At 55.6% G+C, this 17,390-nt stretch overlaps 2 protein-coding genes across 4 annotated transcripts; both read right to left on the reverse strand.

Moving 5' to 3' along the window:
- Positions 1-531: 531 nt before the first annotated feature.
- On the reverse strand, positions 532-11,369 carry VARS2 (valyl-tRNA synthetase 2, mitochondrial; the record flags this gene model as incomplete). The annotated part of the gene is made up of 29 exons (XM_079713206.1): positions 532-882; positions 984-1,112; positions 1,289-1,464; positions 1,610-1,721; positions 2,413-2,619; positions 3,410-3,562; positions 3,695-3,822; positions 3,943-4,021; positions 4,154-4,222; positions 4,380-4,484; positions 4,703-4,828; positions 4,957-5,027; positions 5,245-5,350; positions 5,643-5,718; positions 5,799-5,875; positions 6,194-6,275; positions 6,463-6,566; positions 6,684-6,811; positions 6,951-7,041; positions 7,539-7,627; positions 8,341-8,452; positions 8,816-8,935; positions 9,106-9,187; positions 9,722-9,819; positions 9,912-9,978; positions 10,324-10,445; positions 10,737-10,837; positions 10,954-11,035; positions 11,169-11,369. 29 exons carry the CDS (start codon positions 11,367-11,369, stop codon positions 787-789), a joined length of 3,189 nt encoding a protein of 1,062 aa, XP_079569332.1. The 3' UTR covers positions 532-786.
- Positions 11,370-12,140: 771 nt separating this feature from the next.
- On the reverse strand, positions 12,141-16,859 carry GTF2H4 (general transcription factor IIH subunit 4; the record flags this gene model as incomplete). 3 transcript variants are annotated; one of them, XM_079713225.1, is made up of 13 exons in its annotated part: positions 12,141-12,432; positions 12,900-12,978; positions 13,152-13,199; positions 13,847-13,977; positions 14,154-14,286; positions 14,531-14,614; positions 14,804-14,872; positions 14,998-15,109; positions 15,324-15,412; positions 15,508-15,604; positions 15,874-16,005; positions 16,360-16,464; positions 16,720-16,859. In XM_079713225.1, 13 exons carry the CDS (start codon positions 16,857-16,859, stop codon positions 12,260-12,262), a joined length of 1,392 nt encoding a protein of 463 aa, XP_079569351.1. In that variant the 3' UTR covers positions 12,141-12,259. The 3 variants fall into 3 exon arrangements, with proteins under 3 accessions (XP_079569351.1, XP_079569353.1, XP_079569352.1); XM_079713227.1 differs by lacking the exon at positions 16,360-16,464; XM_079713226.1 differs by lacking the exon at positions 14,804-14,872.
- Between the last annotated feature and the right edge of the window lie 531 nt (positions 16,860-17,390).

The following is a 17,390-nucleotide window of genomic DNA, read 5'->3' on the forward strand; positions in this document are numbered from 1 at the left end:
AGGGCCAGGCCCCTGAATTCCACCAATGAGACAAGGTGTTGGAGGTGGAGGTGGCTAGGTGGGCATCTGCACATGTGTATATCCCTGCCTGGGGCTGGGCGGTGTGTCCCTGGCACTCTGGTTTCAGGTACACAGAAGCAGGGGGGAACTCAATCCCCAGCACAACCTACAGCTCCCCCCTAGGCCTGCAGGAAGTCCCGGATCCTCTCAGAACCCTTGGCGATAAGGCCAAGAAGCAGGGAAGCCTCCTTCTGGTGAGAAGCAGAAGAGGAAGGGCCTGCAGAAGTCGGGCCATTGTCAGTAAGTGCAGGAAGTAGGTGGAAGCCAGGTCACTGTCCCCAGGCCCTACGGAGAGCTCCTCCTTCCTCCAATGAGGGAGGCCCCGCCCAGCACCCACACTCCCACTGTGGCCCAGCACCCAGCGCTAAGAGGCCACCTGCCTCTCTCCCAGACCAAAGTGTCAGGGGACAGCCAAGAGGCGGAAAGTCACCGCTGGGGGAAAGAGGGACAAAAGGAGCACGAGCAGACATGTTTGGGTTTCTAAGTTTATCTGAATTTCCTCATTCCTAAACTTCCAGGTGGGACTGCATAGGAGGGAGGCTGGGGCAAAAACGTGAGCGTCTCGAGGACACCCAGTCACTCTGACCAAACCAGTCTGTTTCCTCATTGACGCAGGAGGGAACTGGACCACATGGTCTCTGAGGTTCCACAGCACCATGACAGCTGCCGAATCTGTCCTCAAAGGCAGGTCTGGGAGGGAGGAAAGCTACCAGGGATGGTTAGAGCTCAAAGCTCCCCAGGGCTGGGAGACACATCCATCAAGTGCCGGAGGTGAGAGGCCGCCTTGTCCAGTTTTGACAGTTCCAACTGGAGGGAAGAAAGCTGGGCAAGGAGAGAAGCAGGTGAGGATCGAGGTAGAGCCCCCCCGCAGCCCACGTTCCCTTAGGGAGTCAGGCATCCTGGGTGGCCTGCCCCAGCCTCACCCTCTGCTGCCTCTGAGTCTCTGCCTCTCCCTCTGATGGGGTCCGGGCTATGAGGCCATCAAGCTGCTTCTGCAACTTGTGTCTTCGGGCAGCTAGCCGAGGTAGGTGGGTCTGGGGGTCCACCAGGCCCTGCGGAAGAACAGAGAGAAGGCTCAGACATCTGCAGTCCACCCAGCATGCCCTTCCCCCCATTCTAAGGTCCCTCCTCACTCCCCCCCACCTCACTTTTATAGAACCCGCCCCTTGCCCTCCTCCCAACATCCTTTTCAACCCCACCCCTCCCTCCTCCAGTCTCCTCTGGTCACCTGCAGCTCCATGTAGACCTGAACGGTGTCACTGAGAGCAGCCTGGGCCCAGCCCGAGGGAGCTGCTGCAGCTGGGGGTAGAAGGCCCACGGCCCCACAGTGGCCCAGGGTGCCCAGGGGCTCCAGGAAGGCCTCAAAGAGGCCCTGTTCTCCTGGCTCTGAGCTCTGCAGCAGCACTGGGGAGGAAAGGAAACTGTCAGGGTCAAGAGATCAGCTCCTCATCCTGCACCTCCCAACTCTGGGCTCTGTTCTCCAGGTTCCCCCTCTTTCCCACCAGCCCCTCCTGTCTGCAGAGACTCAGGAGCCCAGGGCCCGCCTCACCTCGGGGCCGGGCCTTGGTGAGCTGGTACGTGGCGCGGAGAGCCCTCAGCGCCTGCACAGCCTCCTGGACCCGGGAGAAGTGCCGCTCCAGCTCGGGCTGGTGCCAGTGCTCCTGGAGATGGGCACCCAGAGTCGGTAAGCGGGCACCTGGGAGACTCGGTCTCAATTCTCCCGGCTCTAACCTCCACCCGCCCATCCCTATCTCCTCAGAGCAACGATCTGCTCTCTCCACCACACACATAATTCACCACCTCAAGGAATGGAACATGGCAAAAACTGGGGTGCCATCTAAGAAGGTCTTAGATGATCGCTGGTTAATGTCTGTTTAGTCGCTCTGACTGGAGATGACAAACAACCAAAAATCAGAATTTAAAAGGTATTACTCAAAACTGACAAAACCAAGTAAGTAAAAAAGAAATTGAGTTAAACTTTAGAATTATTTTTTGGGTGAGTTTGTAGTGTTTTATCCTTCTCAAGTTATTAAAGCTTAAAACTGCACTAAGATTTTTGGGATATCCTATCACTAACAGCTAATCTCATCACAACCATGACATGTACTACTATTACTAACACACAGCTAGTGTCAGTCTGGTGACAACATCCTACTCTAACCACTTGCTAATACTGCCCCCAACACCCTGGAGTTATCCCAGCCCTACAGGAACAATCCATCCTCCCAAAGACTCCACGGCAAAATACAGACCACCACTGTCAACGACCCCACAGCAGCAAGCCCTTCTAGAAGACTGCTCCCCAAGCCTTTACCAGAAGTCCCACTCCAAGACTCCACGGACGTGACTCACCAAGCTGCGGGCACTGGGGTAGGGGGCAACACAGATGCTGGGGGCAGGGGCGCCACCAGGCCTGGGGGGCAGCCTCTGCCAGAGCTCTTCAGCCAGGAAGGGCATCAGCGGGGCGAGGAGGCGGAGACCGACGTCAGCGCAGGAGAACAGGACCTGAAGAGGCCCCAGGGGGTGGGGCAAGTGCAACAGCACCGGCTTCACAGCCTCCTAGGGAGGAGGCCAAGGGGTCAGGCGATGTCCATGGCCATGTCCTTCCTCCACACGCTCGCCGCCCTATCAGTGGGGATGCTGTGGGTAAACACGGGCAGGAGCCCCCAGCATCTCTGAGACCATCAACTGTCCCTGGACACAGTGTGGAGTGTGTGACAACGGGAAATCTAGGGCAGGGACTCTCAGGGATGGGTGGGGAATAAAATTGTTAGGGAGGTTTGTGTTGTTTAGGATGAAAAGCACTGAGTTTTTTTTTTATCAAAAAGAGAAATTTTTTAAAAAGTTGAGAAACAGAAATCTAGGGCAGTGGTCCTGGGCCATCAGTGTCAGCATCACCTGGGACAAGAAATGAACATTCTTGCCAGCCACCCCCCAACCTACTGGCTGAGCTGCTCTGGGGGTGGGACTGACACTCCGCGGTTAACAAGCCCTCCCTCTGAGAGAAGCCCTTGGTCTAAAGACCCCTACTCTTCCTCCCTGTCTGCTCCCAGCTCCCAGCCTGCCCAGGGTCCAAACTCAGCAATCACAGGGACTAAAAAAAATCTCCATCTGCCTCCCAATCCTGCTTTGTCAGACTTGATTTTCTAGAAATCTCCCCTCCTCCTCCTCTCTCTTCTGGTTACAGGCAGGGAACAGCGCCCGGGCCAGTCCCAAGGAAGAGGGGAATTAGGATTTCCCCATCTCATCTGTCTTCCTGTCTGGAGGGAAGAATTAGGAACCCAGTTCAGAGCTCTCCGCCAGGGCACAGGAAGCAGGTCTGCAGGGGGAATGCCCTCGCCTCACTCACCAAGTAGACGTCACAGAGGTTGTGAAGCCAGAAGTGGTGCAGGGCGTGGGTGACGAGCGCGAGCTCGTGGGTGAGGAAGCCCCGCTCGCAGTCCCGGGCAGTGCGGGCCAGGCAGCTGAGGATCCAGGCGTCCATGGGGGAGGCGGGGGACAACTGCGGGCAGAAGGTGCTTCAGGGTGGGACAGCTTGACTCCCACTCTGCTGCCTCCTCTCCTTCTAGACGCCTCCACCAAGCCTCAGATGTCGGACTACCCAGCTCCCAAGCACCCCTTCTTTCTCTCTTACCTCCTCTGCAGGCTGGGGTACGAATTTCTCCCCAAGAGCATTCAGGATAAAGCGCAGGGCATTCCAGATCTTATTGCAGAAATGTCTGAAGCTCAGGACCTCAGAGACAGACAGGTGCAAGTCGCCCCCTGGGACGGAGAGACAGGAGGCAGCGTGCACTGGTGGTGGCTGCACAGGGAGTCCTTGGCCCTGCCCTGCCCCGCCCCACTGCACAGGGGCCACCGCCGGCTGCCCTCGCCCGGGCTTACCCAGGGCCCCGTGGGAGCACAGGGCGAATCTCAGGGCATCTGTCCCACACTCGGGGATCCCATGAGGGAAGTCCTTTCTCTGCAACCAGAAAGAGAAGAGGGGTGGCAGCTGCCTATGAGGCTGCAGGGCCAGAAGCTGGGTTGCTGGGTTGCAGAGGAAACCGGTGGCCACGAGCTAGAGGCTGGGATGGCTCAGACACTGGTGACTCACCTGTGCTGAGGCCGCAATCACCAGCTCTGCGGGATCCAAGTTCCCATCCCTCAGCTTCTCCTGCAGCACCTGGGGTGGGTGAGTAATTCACTGGCCTCAGTGGAAGACCCTGCCCCTACAAGGGTCCTGCCTACTGACCCTCCCAGCTCCAGCCCACCCTGCCGGCCCCTCCCCTGCCTTCCTCTCTCCTGAAAACCCCATCTCTCTTCGGGCCCTTCATCCTGACCTGCAGCTCCACCCCACTGATGATGTCCCGTGGGTCCAGCACATTCCCCAGCGACTTGCTCATCTTCCGGCCCTGCCTGTCCCGAACCATGGAGTGCAGCAACACCTGGGGGCGTGGAGGGGGTCAGCAGAGGGGGGCCTGGAGAACTTTCCCCTGGAGGATCCCCTGGCTTTCCTCCAGGCTTTAGGGATTAGGCTGGGAAGTGAATCAGGACAAAGGAACTGGGAACACAGAAAACCCCACATTAGGGGTTAGAATGGACAACAAGGCTTGGGGAAGACTGGGGAGTCACAGAGAGGGGCAGGGAACCAAAGGGCCGTTACCTTGCTGAAGGGGAGCTGCCCTGTGAGCTGGGTCCCCAGCATGACCATGCGGCCCACCCAGAACAGCAAGAGGTCACCACCCGTTTCCAAAAGTGACAGGGGGTAGAAACGAGCCAGGTCTGGGGTCTAGGAGAAAAAGATAAGCAGTGAGAGGCCTAAGCCCAGGGCCTCCAGCTCTTCTCGAGACTCTCTGGGGGCCCTGGGGGCCACTTCCTCATCCCCACCTTCACTCTCTTCCTCTCAACACACCTCACCTCTTGGGGCCAGCCCAGGGCAGAAAAGGGGAAAAGAGCCGAGGAGAACCAGGTATCCAGGACATCGGGGTCTGGGAAACAGAATGGGGAATGGGAACAATTGGAACCTCAGCTTCAGAACCTCAGCCCACTGCTCCCACCTTTCCAGCCCAAGCCCCACCCACAGAGACCAGGGATCGAGCCCTCCGCCCCATTTCCAGCTTTCCCGACCCTACCTTCTCTACCTCAGTACCTGCTCCCTCAAACACCCAGATGCCCTCCCCTGCCCTCCCCAGCTCCGGTACCCACCCCTCTCCAGGGTCAGCTCCGCCCGTGGTCTCCCTGTCAATTCTGCAGCTACTTCTCTGGCCTCAGCCTCTGTCCGCCCGACCACCCAACAGTCCTTCGTGTCGCCCTGCAGAAGTAAGGGGTAGGGAAGAGTGAGGAAGAACAACAGCACCTGACGGGTGTGAAATACCACTGAGTTTTCATGTTCTCAGGTGGTCTGAGAATGGCCGGCACCCTCTGGTGGTGAGATGAAGAATCGCCAGCTCAGGAGCTCTGATCCCACAACAGATGTTTACATGACCAAGACCAGAAAGCACAGCAAAGGCAGGGAGCTGGGACAGGCACTGGAAGTCCTTGGACTCCTGTGCTAAGGCTCTTTCAGCCACAACCAGCCCTCCCTTCCGCTGCTTCCTACCAACCTGTGTGCGCTCCTCTACAACCAGGTAGGCTGGAATCTGATGACCCCACCACAGCTGCCGGGAGACACACCAGTCCCTGCCGGGAGGACACGAGTGATTTTCTAGCATAACCAGTGGGCCCCCTCCCCATCTCCTGAGAGCCCCCCTTCTCCTTACCCAGTGTGGGAAAACCAGTGCTGCCAGTTCTTCTGGTGGAAGGAGGGACTGAGCTCCAGGGCCCCTGACTCCACAGCCTGGAGGGAAAGGACCTTTAGATGGTGCTTCCCTACCTGCACCCCTCAACCCCCCAAGAATGCGACAAGTGGTCTCTGAAGTGGTTCTAAAACTCAGGAAGAACCTCCCAAGCCTCCTGAGAAGATTCTGGGCTTGAGTGAGGATGCAAGCCAGCCCTTTCTGGGCACCAGGCCTCCATCCCCACGGTTCTCCTCTCAACGAGCACAGCTAGAGAGGTCTGTGGGGCAGAAGGGCCCCCAGCCTCCCTGTTTCTTCATTCCACTGCTCAGGGAGTGCCCCGGCCCAGGCCCCAGGCCCTCCTCACACTGCAGCCTCACCTTGGCAGCTCTGTCGCCCATTTCCCGGCAGCGGACAAACCACTGGCTCTTCGGTAGGTATTCTACCACATCCCCGGAACGGCTGAAAGGGACACAGGACCCGACTACGTGCCAGGCCCTCAAGCGCTGAGGATACAGCAGCAAACAACACTGACGCAGAGCTGGTATTCTAGCATAAGGGGTGCACAGCTCATCCTGCCGTCACTCTTAAGCTTCATCCATTCCCATCTGGGGGTGGTCCCTATGGAAAGGAGTGAAAATGGGGTTACCTGCAAATGGGCAGCACCATAGGGTGGTCCTGGAATCCCCGGAACAGGCCCCGTTCCCTCAGTGCCGACAGAATCTTTTCCCGGGCCACAAATCGGTGAAGACCCTGGGGAAAAGCAGCAACAGGAAAGCTTAAAGGCTGCTAGGAAAACAAGAAAGTGAGAGAGGGGAGATGGGGCAGAGGGTGCCCCCCAAGAATGGGGTATCACTGAGCTGGTACTACCTGCAGCCAGTCCCCACAGAGGGAGGTCATGGTCCCATCCTCCGCAATGACACTCAGGGGGCTCAAGCCGTGTCGGGCCCCCAGCTCAGCATCGGCAGGGCTGTGAGCTGGAGTCACCTTCACTGCCCCTAGGGAAGCAGAACTGATGTAAGCACTGAACTCTGACCTTGGCTTTTCCAGGTGTATCGTCATCGCCCACGCTACCCTATCCCTCCCTCCTGTCCCCCAGGAGCCTTGACTTCCTCTCTCTCCCCTGCCCCCACTCACCTGTGCCCAGGTGTGGCTGAACAGCACAGTCTGTGATAAGGGGGAGAAGCTGCCCCGTCAAGGGATGACGAAGTTGTCGTCCATGTAGATGCTGAAGGGAAGGGAGAGGGATCAAGGACAGGCACGTGTGTGGGATGGAAGGGTCTGGGGTGGGCATGAGAGCCCTGGGAATATGAGGGTGAAATCCAGAAGGTAAAGGGCCAGAGCAGGGCTCGGTAAACTTTTCCTTAAGGGGCCAGAGTATAAATATTTTAAGCTTTACAGGCCAAGAGGCAAATTCAGTCTCTGTACAACAACTCCACTCCACCACCATGGCCGAGTTAGATAATACATGATGTAGCTGCAGACGATACAGAGGGAACGAGGGTGGCTCGTACAAAAACAGGCAGCAGGTGGATCTGGCCCACGGGCCATAGTTTGTCAGCCCCTGAGCTAAAGTGTAACATCAGGAAGAGCCACTGGAGAACTGAGATAAGGGAAACTTTAGGAAAAGGAAGAGAAAGCGGAGAGGAGGAGCTGCCATTCTAAAAGGAAGGGAAGAGGATGGGGGTGGGACGGCCATGTGGCAGAAAGCGTGCTGTGTGTTACCGTGTATCGGGAGTCAGCGGGATGGACGGCCACAGCCACGTCTCCAGGCAACGTCTCTGGCCTCGTGGTTCCTACCACAACCTCTGCATCTGAAGACAAAATTCAAGCACTTAAGGTTGGTCCTCGCCCTCGCCCCACACTCCTGACCAAGCCAAAGCCAGGAGAACTGGCAAAGGGAGGGGACAGGGATGGTCAAAGTTGAGCAGGCCCCCAGGAGTAACTAGAGAAAACTAGGACCAGTGCCTACAGGAGCCTGAGGTTTCCCCCAAGCTAATGACCAGAGGCCTGAGGGGGTGTCTGGTGCTGCGGAATTCCTCAATAACTTGCTTGCGAGACAAGGACTGAATGCTAATAAATACAACTAGAATCCTTGCTTGGGGCACAGAGGACACTGGGGGTTCTCGGTGCCCTGATCATAAATGCTGTGCCTTCTTTGGGGCAAGCAGCAGCCCCTCCTACAAGAAACCTCCTCTGACTATTCCAGCTCATCTATCTTCCCCTTCTCCAAACTCTTGGGAACACTTATTGTTCAAACCACACTTTAGAACTGATCTTTTGTCTCTTCCGGGGGTAGCAGCCTCCTGCAGAATTATGCTAAGTTCCCACAGGGCAGTGACCACGTGCACTTTTTTTACATGGCCCAGGATACCGAGGGTGAGTGCCCATGAGGACGCAACACTGCCAAGGTTCCTTATGTCATGTGGGAGACAGGCTGGTGGGTTCCCTCCATCAGCCCAACATGGGCTTGAGAAAACAGGGGAAGCAGAGGCAAGTGCGTGCCCTTTCCGAGGACTACCCTCACCAGGCTCTCCATCCACGGGGAAGGCCACGGAAAAGAGGAGGCCAAAAGACACAGGGGTGGGCGAGTCAGGCAACCGAAGCTCCGTGCAGCCAGGGAGGGGCCGGCTCTCCACCTGGAGGCGTGGAAAAAGCAGGGTCAGAGAGCAGCCTTTCTGCAAGGCTTGCACCCGGCTTCCCACCTCCATTCATCCACGGCCCTGCCTCCCTGCAACCCATCTAAAAGCCACTGGAGGATTCAGGAGCCACCTCCCTCCCCTCATTGAACTCTCACAACATCCCCATGCCACAGGCATTTCCATCACCCCTAATTTACAGACTGAGGAAACTGAGGCTGACAGAAGCTAACAGCCTGCCAGGAGCCACACAGCTGGGAGGTGGCCAGACTCAGATGTGAATCCAGGCAGTCTGGCTCCAAAGTCCAAGCTCTCCCCCTGCCTCAGAGCTCTCACAAACCCGCCTCTCCTTCTCTGCCTCACCTCAATATCCGAGATGGCAGAGCGTAAAGCACACGACCAGTTGACAAGCTGCCGGCTCCGGTACAGCAACCCAGCTTTGTAGAGCCGCACGAAAGCTTCTGTCACAGCCACTGAGGAGCCCTAGAATGATCTGAGTGTCCACATCCAACCGCCTCTTCTCAGCCCATCACCCCACTCAGGGACCCAGGCATCCCACCCTGCTACCCCAACACAAGTAGCAACACGCCTCCCTGCACAGAGCTCTAAACACCTCCCCGACACCCACAGGGACCACGGCATGGAACACTCACAGCATCCATGGTAAAACACTCTCGGTCCCAGTCCAGGGAGGCCCCCAGCACTCGGAGCTGCTCACATATCTCTCCACCTTTCCTGGAGTGAGTATGGCATTGGTTTAGCCTCTAGAAGCTAATGGACACAGACAAACCCAGTATGGGGCCTTCTATGACACTGAAAGAAGCATAAAGTTCTACAGTAACAGGGGAAGGGGCAGCCGATTTATGAGAAACCCAAAGAAGCTTTACAGAGAAGATGGCATATGTTAACAGACCTGGAAGAAAGAGGGTAATTTCAGGTGGATGGAAAGTGGGAATGGCTGAGGAGAGATGATGAAATCTAAGCAAAGGAAAATGGGATAAATAGAGGGAAAAACATACACATATACATACATATATATACGTACATATACACAAGCATCTACATTTTAACGTATACAATACACACACACACACATACACACAAAGCTTGGAGACCCCACCAAATGCTAAGGGGCTTCAGAGCTTAAGTCACCACAGGAAGTTAGCACCGAATGGAAAAAGCCTGGACTACATGTTAGCAGAGAGGGGCTGGGAAGCCAGGACCCAAACCTGCTGTCTCGGCCCCTCCAGTCCTGCCCACCATACTCACTCTTCCTTCCACTTCCACACCTCCCTAAGGAAGTCTTCCCGGCTCAGCTCGTGTCTCCTCACTCCTCGCTCCTTCCACAGCTGTTTCTCCACCACAGCCTACAGCAAGATGAGGCGGCAAACAGAGAATCAGGTCACTCTGGGGGAAGAACTCTCTCACCCAAGAAAAGGAAAAGTGGCAAAAGACATACTTGAGTAGCAATCCCTGCATGATCTGATCCAGGGACCCACAGCACCTGATCCCCACGCATCCGGTGCCTGCAAAAGAAATACCGTCATGGGACTTCCCTCGTGGCACAGTGGTTAAGACTCTGCACTCCCAATGCAGGGGGCCGGGGTTCGATCCCTGGTCAGGGAACTAGATCCCACATGCATACCACAATTAAAAGTTCATGTGCCGCAACTAAGGAGCTGGCAAGTGCAACTAAGGAGCCCACCTGCCGCAACTAAGACCTGTAGCAACCAAATAAATAAATAAAATATTTTTAAAAAGAAAAGAAAAACCCTCACAGGAATCCCTGGTCTTACATGTTTGTTTATCCTCACTCCTTCCCACTTTCTCCTTCCCCTCCAAGAACTCAAGCAGCCCCATTCCCGTCTCACCAGCGCACGAGGGCGTCCTGTATGGCTACGGTCAGCGCATGCCCAATATGCAGGGAGCCCGTGACATTGGGAGGTGGGATACACATGGAAAAGGTCTCCCGTGTGGCCTGGGGCAGCCTGGCCTAGAGGAAGGGAAAGTCAAAGGGCAAGAGAGGGCTGCATGTTTCCTGGGGAAATAGCACACTCTGGTGTCTCCAAGGCAGAAAGAACTGCAGGAAAAACAGTCGGGCAAATAACAGGGAAGGGGAAAACCTGTGGACACCTTGGAGACACCAGAGGGAGAAGGCAAGCTCTCCCTGCTTTTGGCAGCCTCTGCAATGTGGCTGGTTGTGAGCTCCAGACTCATGCCCACCAACCTCATGGGCCATTCTGCCCTGAGGACCGTTTAGCACCCCTCCCTACCAGGTACTAACCTGATATTCTGGTTTGAAGAAGCCCTCTCGCACCCACCAAGGGTACCAGGCAGCCTCAACATATTGGGGACTGTATGCAGGAGGCAGGGGCCGGGAGACATCTATGGAGGAAGAGGAGAGCTCCACTAACTCCTGAGTTTTGTTCCCAGGTTGCATTTCAGCAGACCGAATGGGCAACCAAAATGTGAGGGAAAAGGCCTTCAAGTGTCCTAGTTACCTTTCTTTTCACCATGTTCCGTGGGGATTTCATACAACACTATCTCCTTAGGGGTCCAGGCCTTACTGGATTCTGCAGGTGACTGCGGAGAGGAGGAACCAGAAGGGGGGATGCAATTCGAATATACCCCAGGTATCTGGAATCCAGCCAGTCTCTCCTCCAGCTCCCTCCCAAGATTTCTCAGAGAACCAAGGACAAGCTGTCTGACCCCTAACCTTGCTCTTCTCAGCGATTCCAGCCTCCAGTGCCGCCTGCTTCTGTCGCAGGCGCTTCTGTTTGGCTTCACGGTTCCTCTGGGAGATAGCTGATCCATTGGGCTCTGACTGGGTGGAAAGGGGATGGGACCCGGGGAGTCCCCTTGAGGGCCTCAACCCCCAGAGTGGTGGTCGAAAAGAGGCCAGAGGCAAATGAGGCATCTGGAGTACTTGGAAAGGGGCCAAGGTCTGTTCCAGAGAGAGCACATTAGGAAGTTAGGGGGGGTGAGGGAGGGTCACACCTCCCAAAATCACATCCTCCTCCTTATTCTCTGCCTCCTTCCAAGCACTGGTCTGTTATTTTAAGTATCTATCCCATCCGTCACAACCCTTCCTCTGTGAAGACTAGATTGCATGATGTCGACAGGGCTCTTGGGGGACAGCGTAGGACTCTCAGGCCCTCAACCTACTCATCTGCGACGTGGGGATGACCGCGGACACAGAGAAAGGGAAAGGACTCAGGGATTCTGGCAGATGATGGACATTTGCGCTCCCGAGAGCCAGCAAGGAGTCCCGCCAGGGTTACTACTTGTTCTCCTTCCCCAGAGGCCGTCCGCACTGCCCCCAGCCAGCGCGTGCCAGGCCTTCCCGCCCGTCCCGCCGCGTGGGTCCTGACCCTGCAGCACCTCCCACTCCCCAAAGGCCGGCCCGCCGCGCGCTCACCCGGTGAGCCCTCCGCTATCCCAGGGCGCCCCGCGGCTGCGGGCGACTGGGGCGGCGGCGGCAGGCGCTCGAGCACCAGCTAACCGGACCCCGGAACTTGACTCGCGGTCACCGCGGCGCTGGGAGGCGGGTCCCCGCCCGGGCGCATGCGCGGTAACTGGCCTCGGCCCCACCTCCTTCCCCTCCAGGGCCAATGGCTGTCGACGCGGAGAGGAGGGCGTTCTCCGCGTAGCGGGGTAGCCTCGCGGGGAGGCGCCGGGGGCTGCGTGGTTCACTTTCACAACTTTATTAAACAAGAAGAGTCCCGACGTGTGAATAAAAAAACTCCTGAGTTCCGAGGCCGCGCCCGCCTCCACGCGGCCCGCCCTCCCGGGTCCGGTCCCCCACTCTCAGGAGCTGTGCTTCTGCCGCTTCCAGAAGCGCTTGACGTCGCCGTGCCCGGCCGGGGTCACCACCATGAGCCGCTTGGCAGAGTTCTCGAACACCAGGACGCCCAGCTCCCGAGCGTGGGCCAGAAGCAGCTCAAAGTCCACTTGCGACAGGAACTGGTTATACAGGACGCCTGGGGTCCGCAGGTCAGGAGCGACGGGGAGAGAGAGAAGGTGAGAACCTGAGGCGCGGAGCCCCTGGGTGGCAGCCTCAGGGCAGCGGTCTGGGCTTGCCATCCACCACGTTTAAATACTAATCTTCTATGTTTGCCTCTTCCAGGGCTCATCCTAACACTAGTGGGATCCAGCCATATTCAGGAAAGCAATATAATACAATAAGAAAACCCATTAATGTTTACCAAAACCAGAGAAATTACTATGAATTATCCCTCCCAATTTCCCTCTTCTAACTAAATCCAAATTGCACTGATTTGAGACAGTTTATTTACTGCCACCGACTCACCCCCCCCAAAAAAGTGCATGCGTTTACCAGCCCATGCAGTAAACAAAAAATAAAATGCATGAATAGCTTTTTCAGTTCATCAAGACTGAATTGTCTTGCTCTGCGATGACCAAGAATCAACCGCCAAAAGCCACTCACCTTCGGTGAACCGGAGTCTGTCCCTTTCCAGCTCCCACAGCCGAATCTGGTCTGTGATGGTGGGGGGCAGCACAGGTGTCTGCAGGGGCAAGGGATGGCTGTAAGATTCAGGAGTACTACTCCAGACAACCCTAGCCCTCCACTCATTCCCCAGATTTGGGTGCCCCTTTCTCTTTTCCATCACTTCATCGCCAGGTGCCAAGGGCTGTCAGCCTCCAGCAGCTGTCTGTACCTCCAGTCTCCTGTTTGTACCTGTTTAAGCATCACTGGGTGGGCCCTTGTCCTTAGGAAGTGGATGATCTAGGAAAACAGACAAGAACTGGGATCAAGGGCTTAAGAAAGCAAGAAAGCTACCTAAGCTGTCACCTAATGTCACTGAATATCAACTGTTTAAAAACTCGTGGGCACATGCCTGTCAACAGTTCAACCCATCCCAGTTTAGCTGTTGTCCCCAGGTGCTGTTCCCACTGGTGATGTCTGCTACTCCTTCTTTGACACATCTGTCCTTTCCATAGTCTTGTTTTTCGTTTTTTTTATCTTTAAAATAACAGCAACTATTATTTTTGAGCACTTACTGCATGGCAGGCTCTGAACTAAATGCTTTACCTTGATTTCACTGAGTCCTTCCAACAGCCCTATGAGGTGAGAACTCTCATTATTTCCATTTTCCAGATGAGGAAACTGAGACTCAGAGAAGAGAAACAACTAGGCCATCTATGCGTCTAGGAAGTGGTGGTGTCCTTCTTCCGTGTCTTTTCCCCTCGACGGTCTACCTATTCCCACACCTAGAGCCTTGATTTCTCGTGTGCCTGATGCTCAAACATAGACAACTCACCACCACCTACTGTAACAGACCCCATGCTAGCCTTCCATGAGGTGACCACCCTGTACCCCACAGGCCAGGTGCAGCCTTTCTTCCCACCTGCACCTTCCCCAAGAGGCGATACCTGTTGGGCTGTGATGCCACTAGCAATGGCCTGCTGCACACTCTCCCGGGTCACCTGTGCCACCACCATGTTGGGGAAGCGATAGAGCATCTCAGAGAAAAGGGCAATGAGGGCGATCTGCAGCTCCGACTCTGACCCGAGGATAGGAAGAGAGGATTAGGAGGCTCCTCTACACCCAGAGCTCAAGCCTCAGCTCTGTAAACCACCCAGTTTACATGACCAGAAACTGGCCGTCCCTCCTCCTTCTTTCCCCTTCCCCACTCCCCTCCCCAGCCTGCTCTCCCAGGGGCCCTCTGTCCAGCCTCACCCGTGTAGGCATACAGCCGGTAATTGGTTTCCACGACAATGAACCCAGGCTGATGCGCAGTGCCCCCAGCCCCAGAAACACCTGACGAGAGATTGATGGCCAGTCGCGTGGGGTAGTAACGCCGAGATTTCCTCTGGAAAGGAGAAGGGAAAGGCAATAGGCCCTCTCTCCGGCGTCACTGCCCTTCATCTTCCTCCTCAGACATTATAGATTCCTTCCAGTGCACAGAACCTCAACTCCCAATTTCTCTCCCGAGGGACCCAAGCATTCAGTCCTGGCAACTGCTTCCTGCCTCCCGAGACCCCACTCCTTTTTAAGGCCAAGGCACCATACCACCCTGCCTCTTCCCTAGAAGCCATGTATCTGGGTGCTCATACCTTCCTCTGGAAAACAAGCCCAAACTCACGCAGATGTTGCAGGAAGTTCAACAGAGAATCACTCATACCTTCCACAGAGTAATCCTAGGGAAGAGAGATGGCCAGCTGGGGTCCAAAACACATCTCATTCTCCCTTTCCCAACCCCATACACACACTCCCTCTTTTCCCATCTTTGTTCATTCTTATCTTTCACTGTATTGCCCCATAACCTCATTTCCCTTTCCCATCTCTCTACTCTTTTCCCATCTTGCCCACCCAAGCCCCCAGCTTACCTTGCCCAGAGTAGAGAAGCTGAGCTGGAAGAGAAAGGAGAGAATCTCCACTAGGTCCATGCCCCGACTCTAGGGAGGAATGGGAGGGAGGAAATGAGGAGAAAAAATCAGGGAACAGAGTCTACGGGCAGCAGTCTCTCAGTGGGTCCTGGGCAGAGCAGAGCATGCCGGCAGGCAGCCCCTGACCTGCTCACCTGCGCTGTCTGCAGATACTGTAACATAAAGTACCAGAGCTGGGCCGGGGTGTCCAGCAACAGGAACTGGAAGCCGGCAGAGGTGATGCAGGGCGGCTCTCCAGGTTCAGCACTAGAGACAGAAAGGGCCCATGGCAGAGGTGTGCGGAGAAAGGCCACCATCCCACCTGTGTGATCACATTTTTTTTGGTTTATCTCTGGCCGTACTCTGCTCAGCTCTCCTTTTACAGTCAACCCTCTGCAATCCTGACCCGATGTGTACACTCAGTTTAGCAGGGACCCAAGCAGATGGCAAAACAGAGCCGCTGTGCCTCTGGCTTCCTCACCTCTTCATGAGCCCAGCCTGGCTAAGGAGCTGAGCCAAGTCCTGGCTGACGGCTGCGCTGGGGGATCCCACCATGAAGTGCAGGACCACCTGAGGAACGGAAGAGAACAGAGAGTCGGATGCCTCTAAAGGCCGTGGGAAGTAGGAGCACAAGCAGAGACACACACAGAATCCCAAGTCCTCACCTCCCATCGCTCCTCGGCATACTTGTCAAGTGAGGGGACATCCCGGGCGTGCTTGTCTGGTCCCAGCTGACTTGTGTCATCAGACCAGGCCTTGCCCCTATGCCAGGACGGTTGAGAGTGAGGAACCCTGCCTGTGTTCCCCACCCACCCTTCTGCCCTCTTTCCACCTTCGTCCCTAGGGGCCATGAGTGGGAGACATTTCCTACACCATGTAGCTATGTCTGGTCCAACTTATTCCTAAAGGAGCTTCCAAAGTGGAGCCCACAAGCTTCCAGAGAGGCCCCCTCAGGAGCTTCCCCTCCAGCAGTTTAGTGAGCAGTTTAATCACTATTTCCCCTGCCTAGCTTAGGAAAAGGTGTGACATACCCACCCAGAAGGGCAATGCGGAGGTTTTGGCGGAATATGGGGTTGAGGATGAGGCCCTGGAGACCACCAGGGAGCAGCTGGGTGTGCCAGATACGGAGGCTGCTCAGCAGCCCCGTGCTTTCCTCCTGAGCTCTGGAACAGAAGCAGAGAGGTGAGGGGGATGTCTGGAGAACAGAAAGAAGGAGGCCCATAAAGGCTTCCATTTCTGCCTGTTCTGAACTGGTGATCTTTGGAACACTTTCACAGAGTAAGATCAGTGTCTTCTTAAGGCAAATTTCTTTACTGTAACACCTACCAGAGCCTTCTTACAGACCTCACAACTCTCCAAGAGGCAAAATACAGTAAACGGAATTTCCCCAAACTTGCTTAATTACAAGTTTTGTGGTGTTCCCATCAATATTTCCTGGAAGTGTCCCAAGAACAGGAGTTTGGGAAACCTGGCTATTGAGAAATTTGTATCTGACTGAGAATGCCGGAGACACTCACTTGCTGAATTCCTTCTTCACCCACAGGGCTACAGCAGCTTGCGGCAAAGGCTGCTCCAGAAAGAGCATCCGCATCACCCAGTTCTTAGCCAAAGATGGGAGCTCCCTGTAAGGCAGGAGAGGGAAACTGTTAATATCAGAGCTGCCTGAGAACTGCATCCCTGCTCTCAATGGCCTCAAATACCTCACCTCACCCCCCACACTTTGACCAGTCTTGCTGCCCCCACTACCTCCATCTGGTTTGGCACACTTCAATCTCCAAGCCCACCAGGGCCAAGCTTCTACCCACGAGAACTTATTGTAGTCTGCAGGCCTTATTACATTTCCCCACCATGGTCCCTGCCATGAAGGGGGTCCTCACCTGAAGACAGCTAGACAGGTGGCAGGGTGCCCATACAATCGGTCCAATACCCCAGGGCTTAGGCTCCCTAGGAATTCCTGCAGGTTCCTGCATTGTAGGTGTGCTCGATTCAGTCCACCCCTGGAAGGGGTGCTCTCCATCACCTGAGAGGTGCAAGTGTTAGCGTTCCCCCACAGTCCATGCCAGTGTTGCCCCTCACCTTTCTCACCCCGGCTCCAGAGCCACTGGCCCCCACAAAAACGCATCTTTTCTATGGTTTCCTTTTTCATGTCACTCATCTCCTCTTGTTTCTCCCAAACCTGACCAACCTCCCCTCTTTCCTGCCTCCTCGCCCCACTGCTGGCCTCAACTCCAGTCTTCTCTAAATTTCTAGATGGCAGAATTGTTAACTGTCCCATATTTGCAAACTTTGTATTTCAATGACTGGTCTCATCTTTACCTAAGCAGTGACAAAGAGACTTCTTGGAGCCCAACCCTCTCTCCCTTCTACCTCTCCTGGTCTGAGCAGCCTATAAGCTCCAAATCTGTCCGTTCTTCCCATCTATTTCTTGGCCCCATTTCTCCTGCTGGGCACGGCAATAACTACCTTACCCCTCCATGTCTCCCAAATCCAGTTCCACCTCTTTCCTCTTCCCGCCCCCAAGACTACTTCACCCCATTCAGCCTGACCC

Source organism: Hyperoodon ampullatus (assembly GCF_949752795.1).
Source record: "Hyperoodon ampullatus genome assembly, chromosome: 10".
Lineage (NCBI taxonomy): Eukaryota > Metazoa > Chordata > Mammalia > Artiodactyla > Ziphiidae > Hyperoodon > Hyperoodon ampullatus.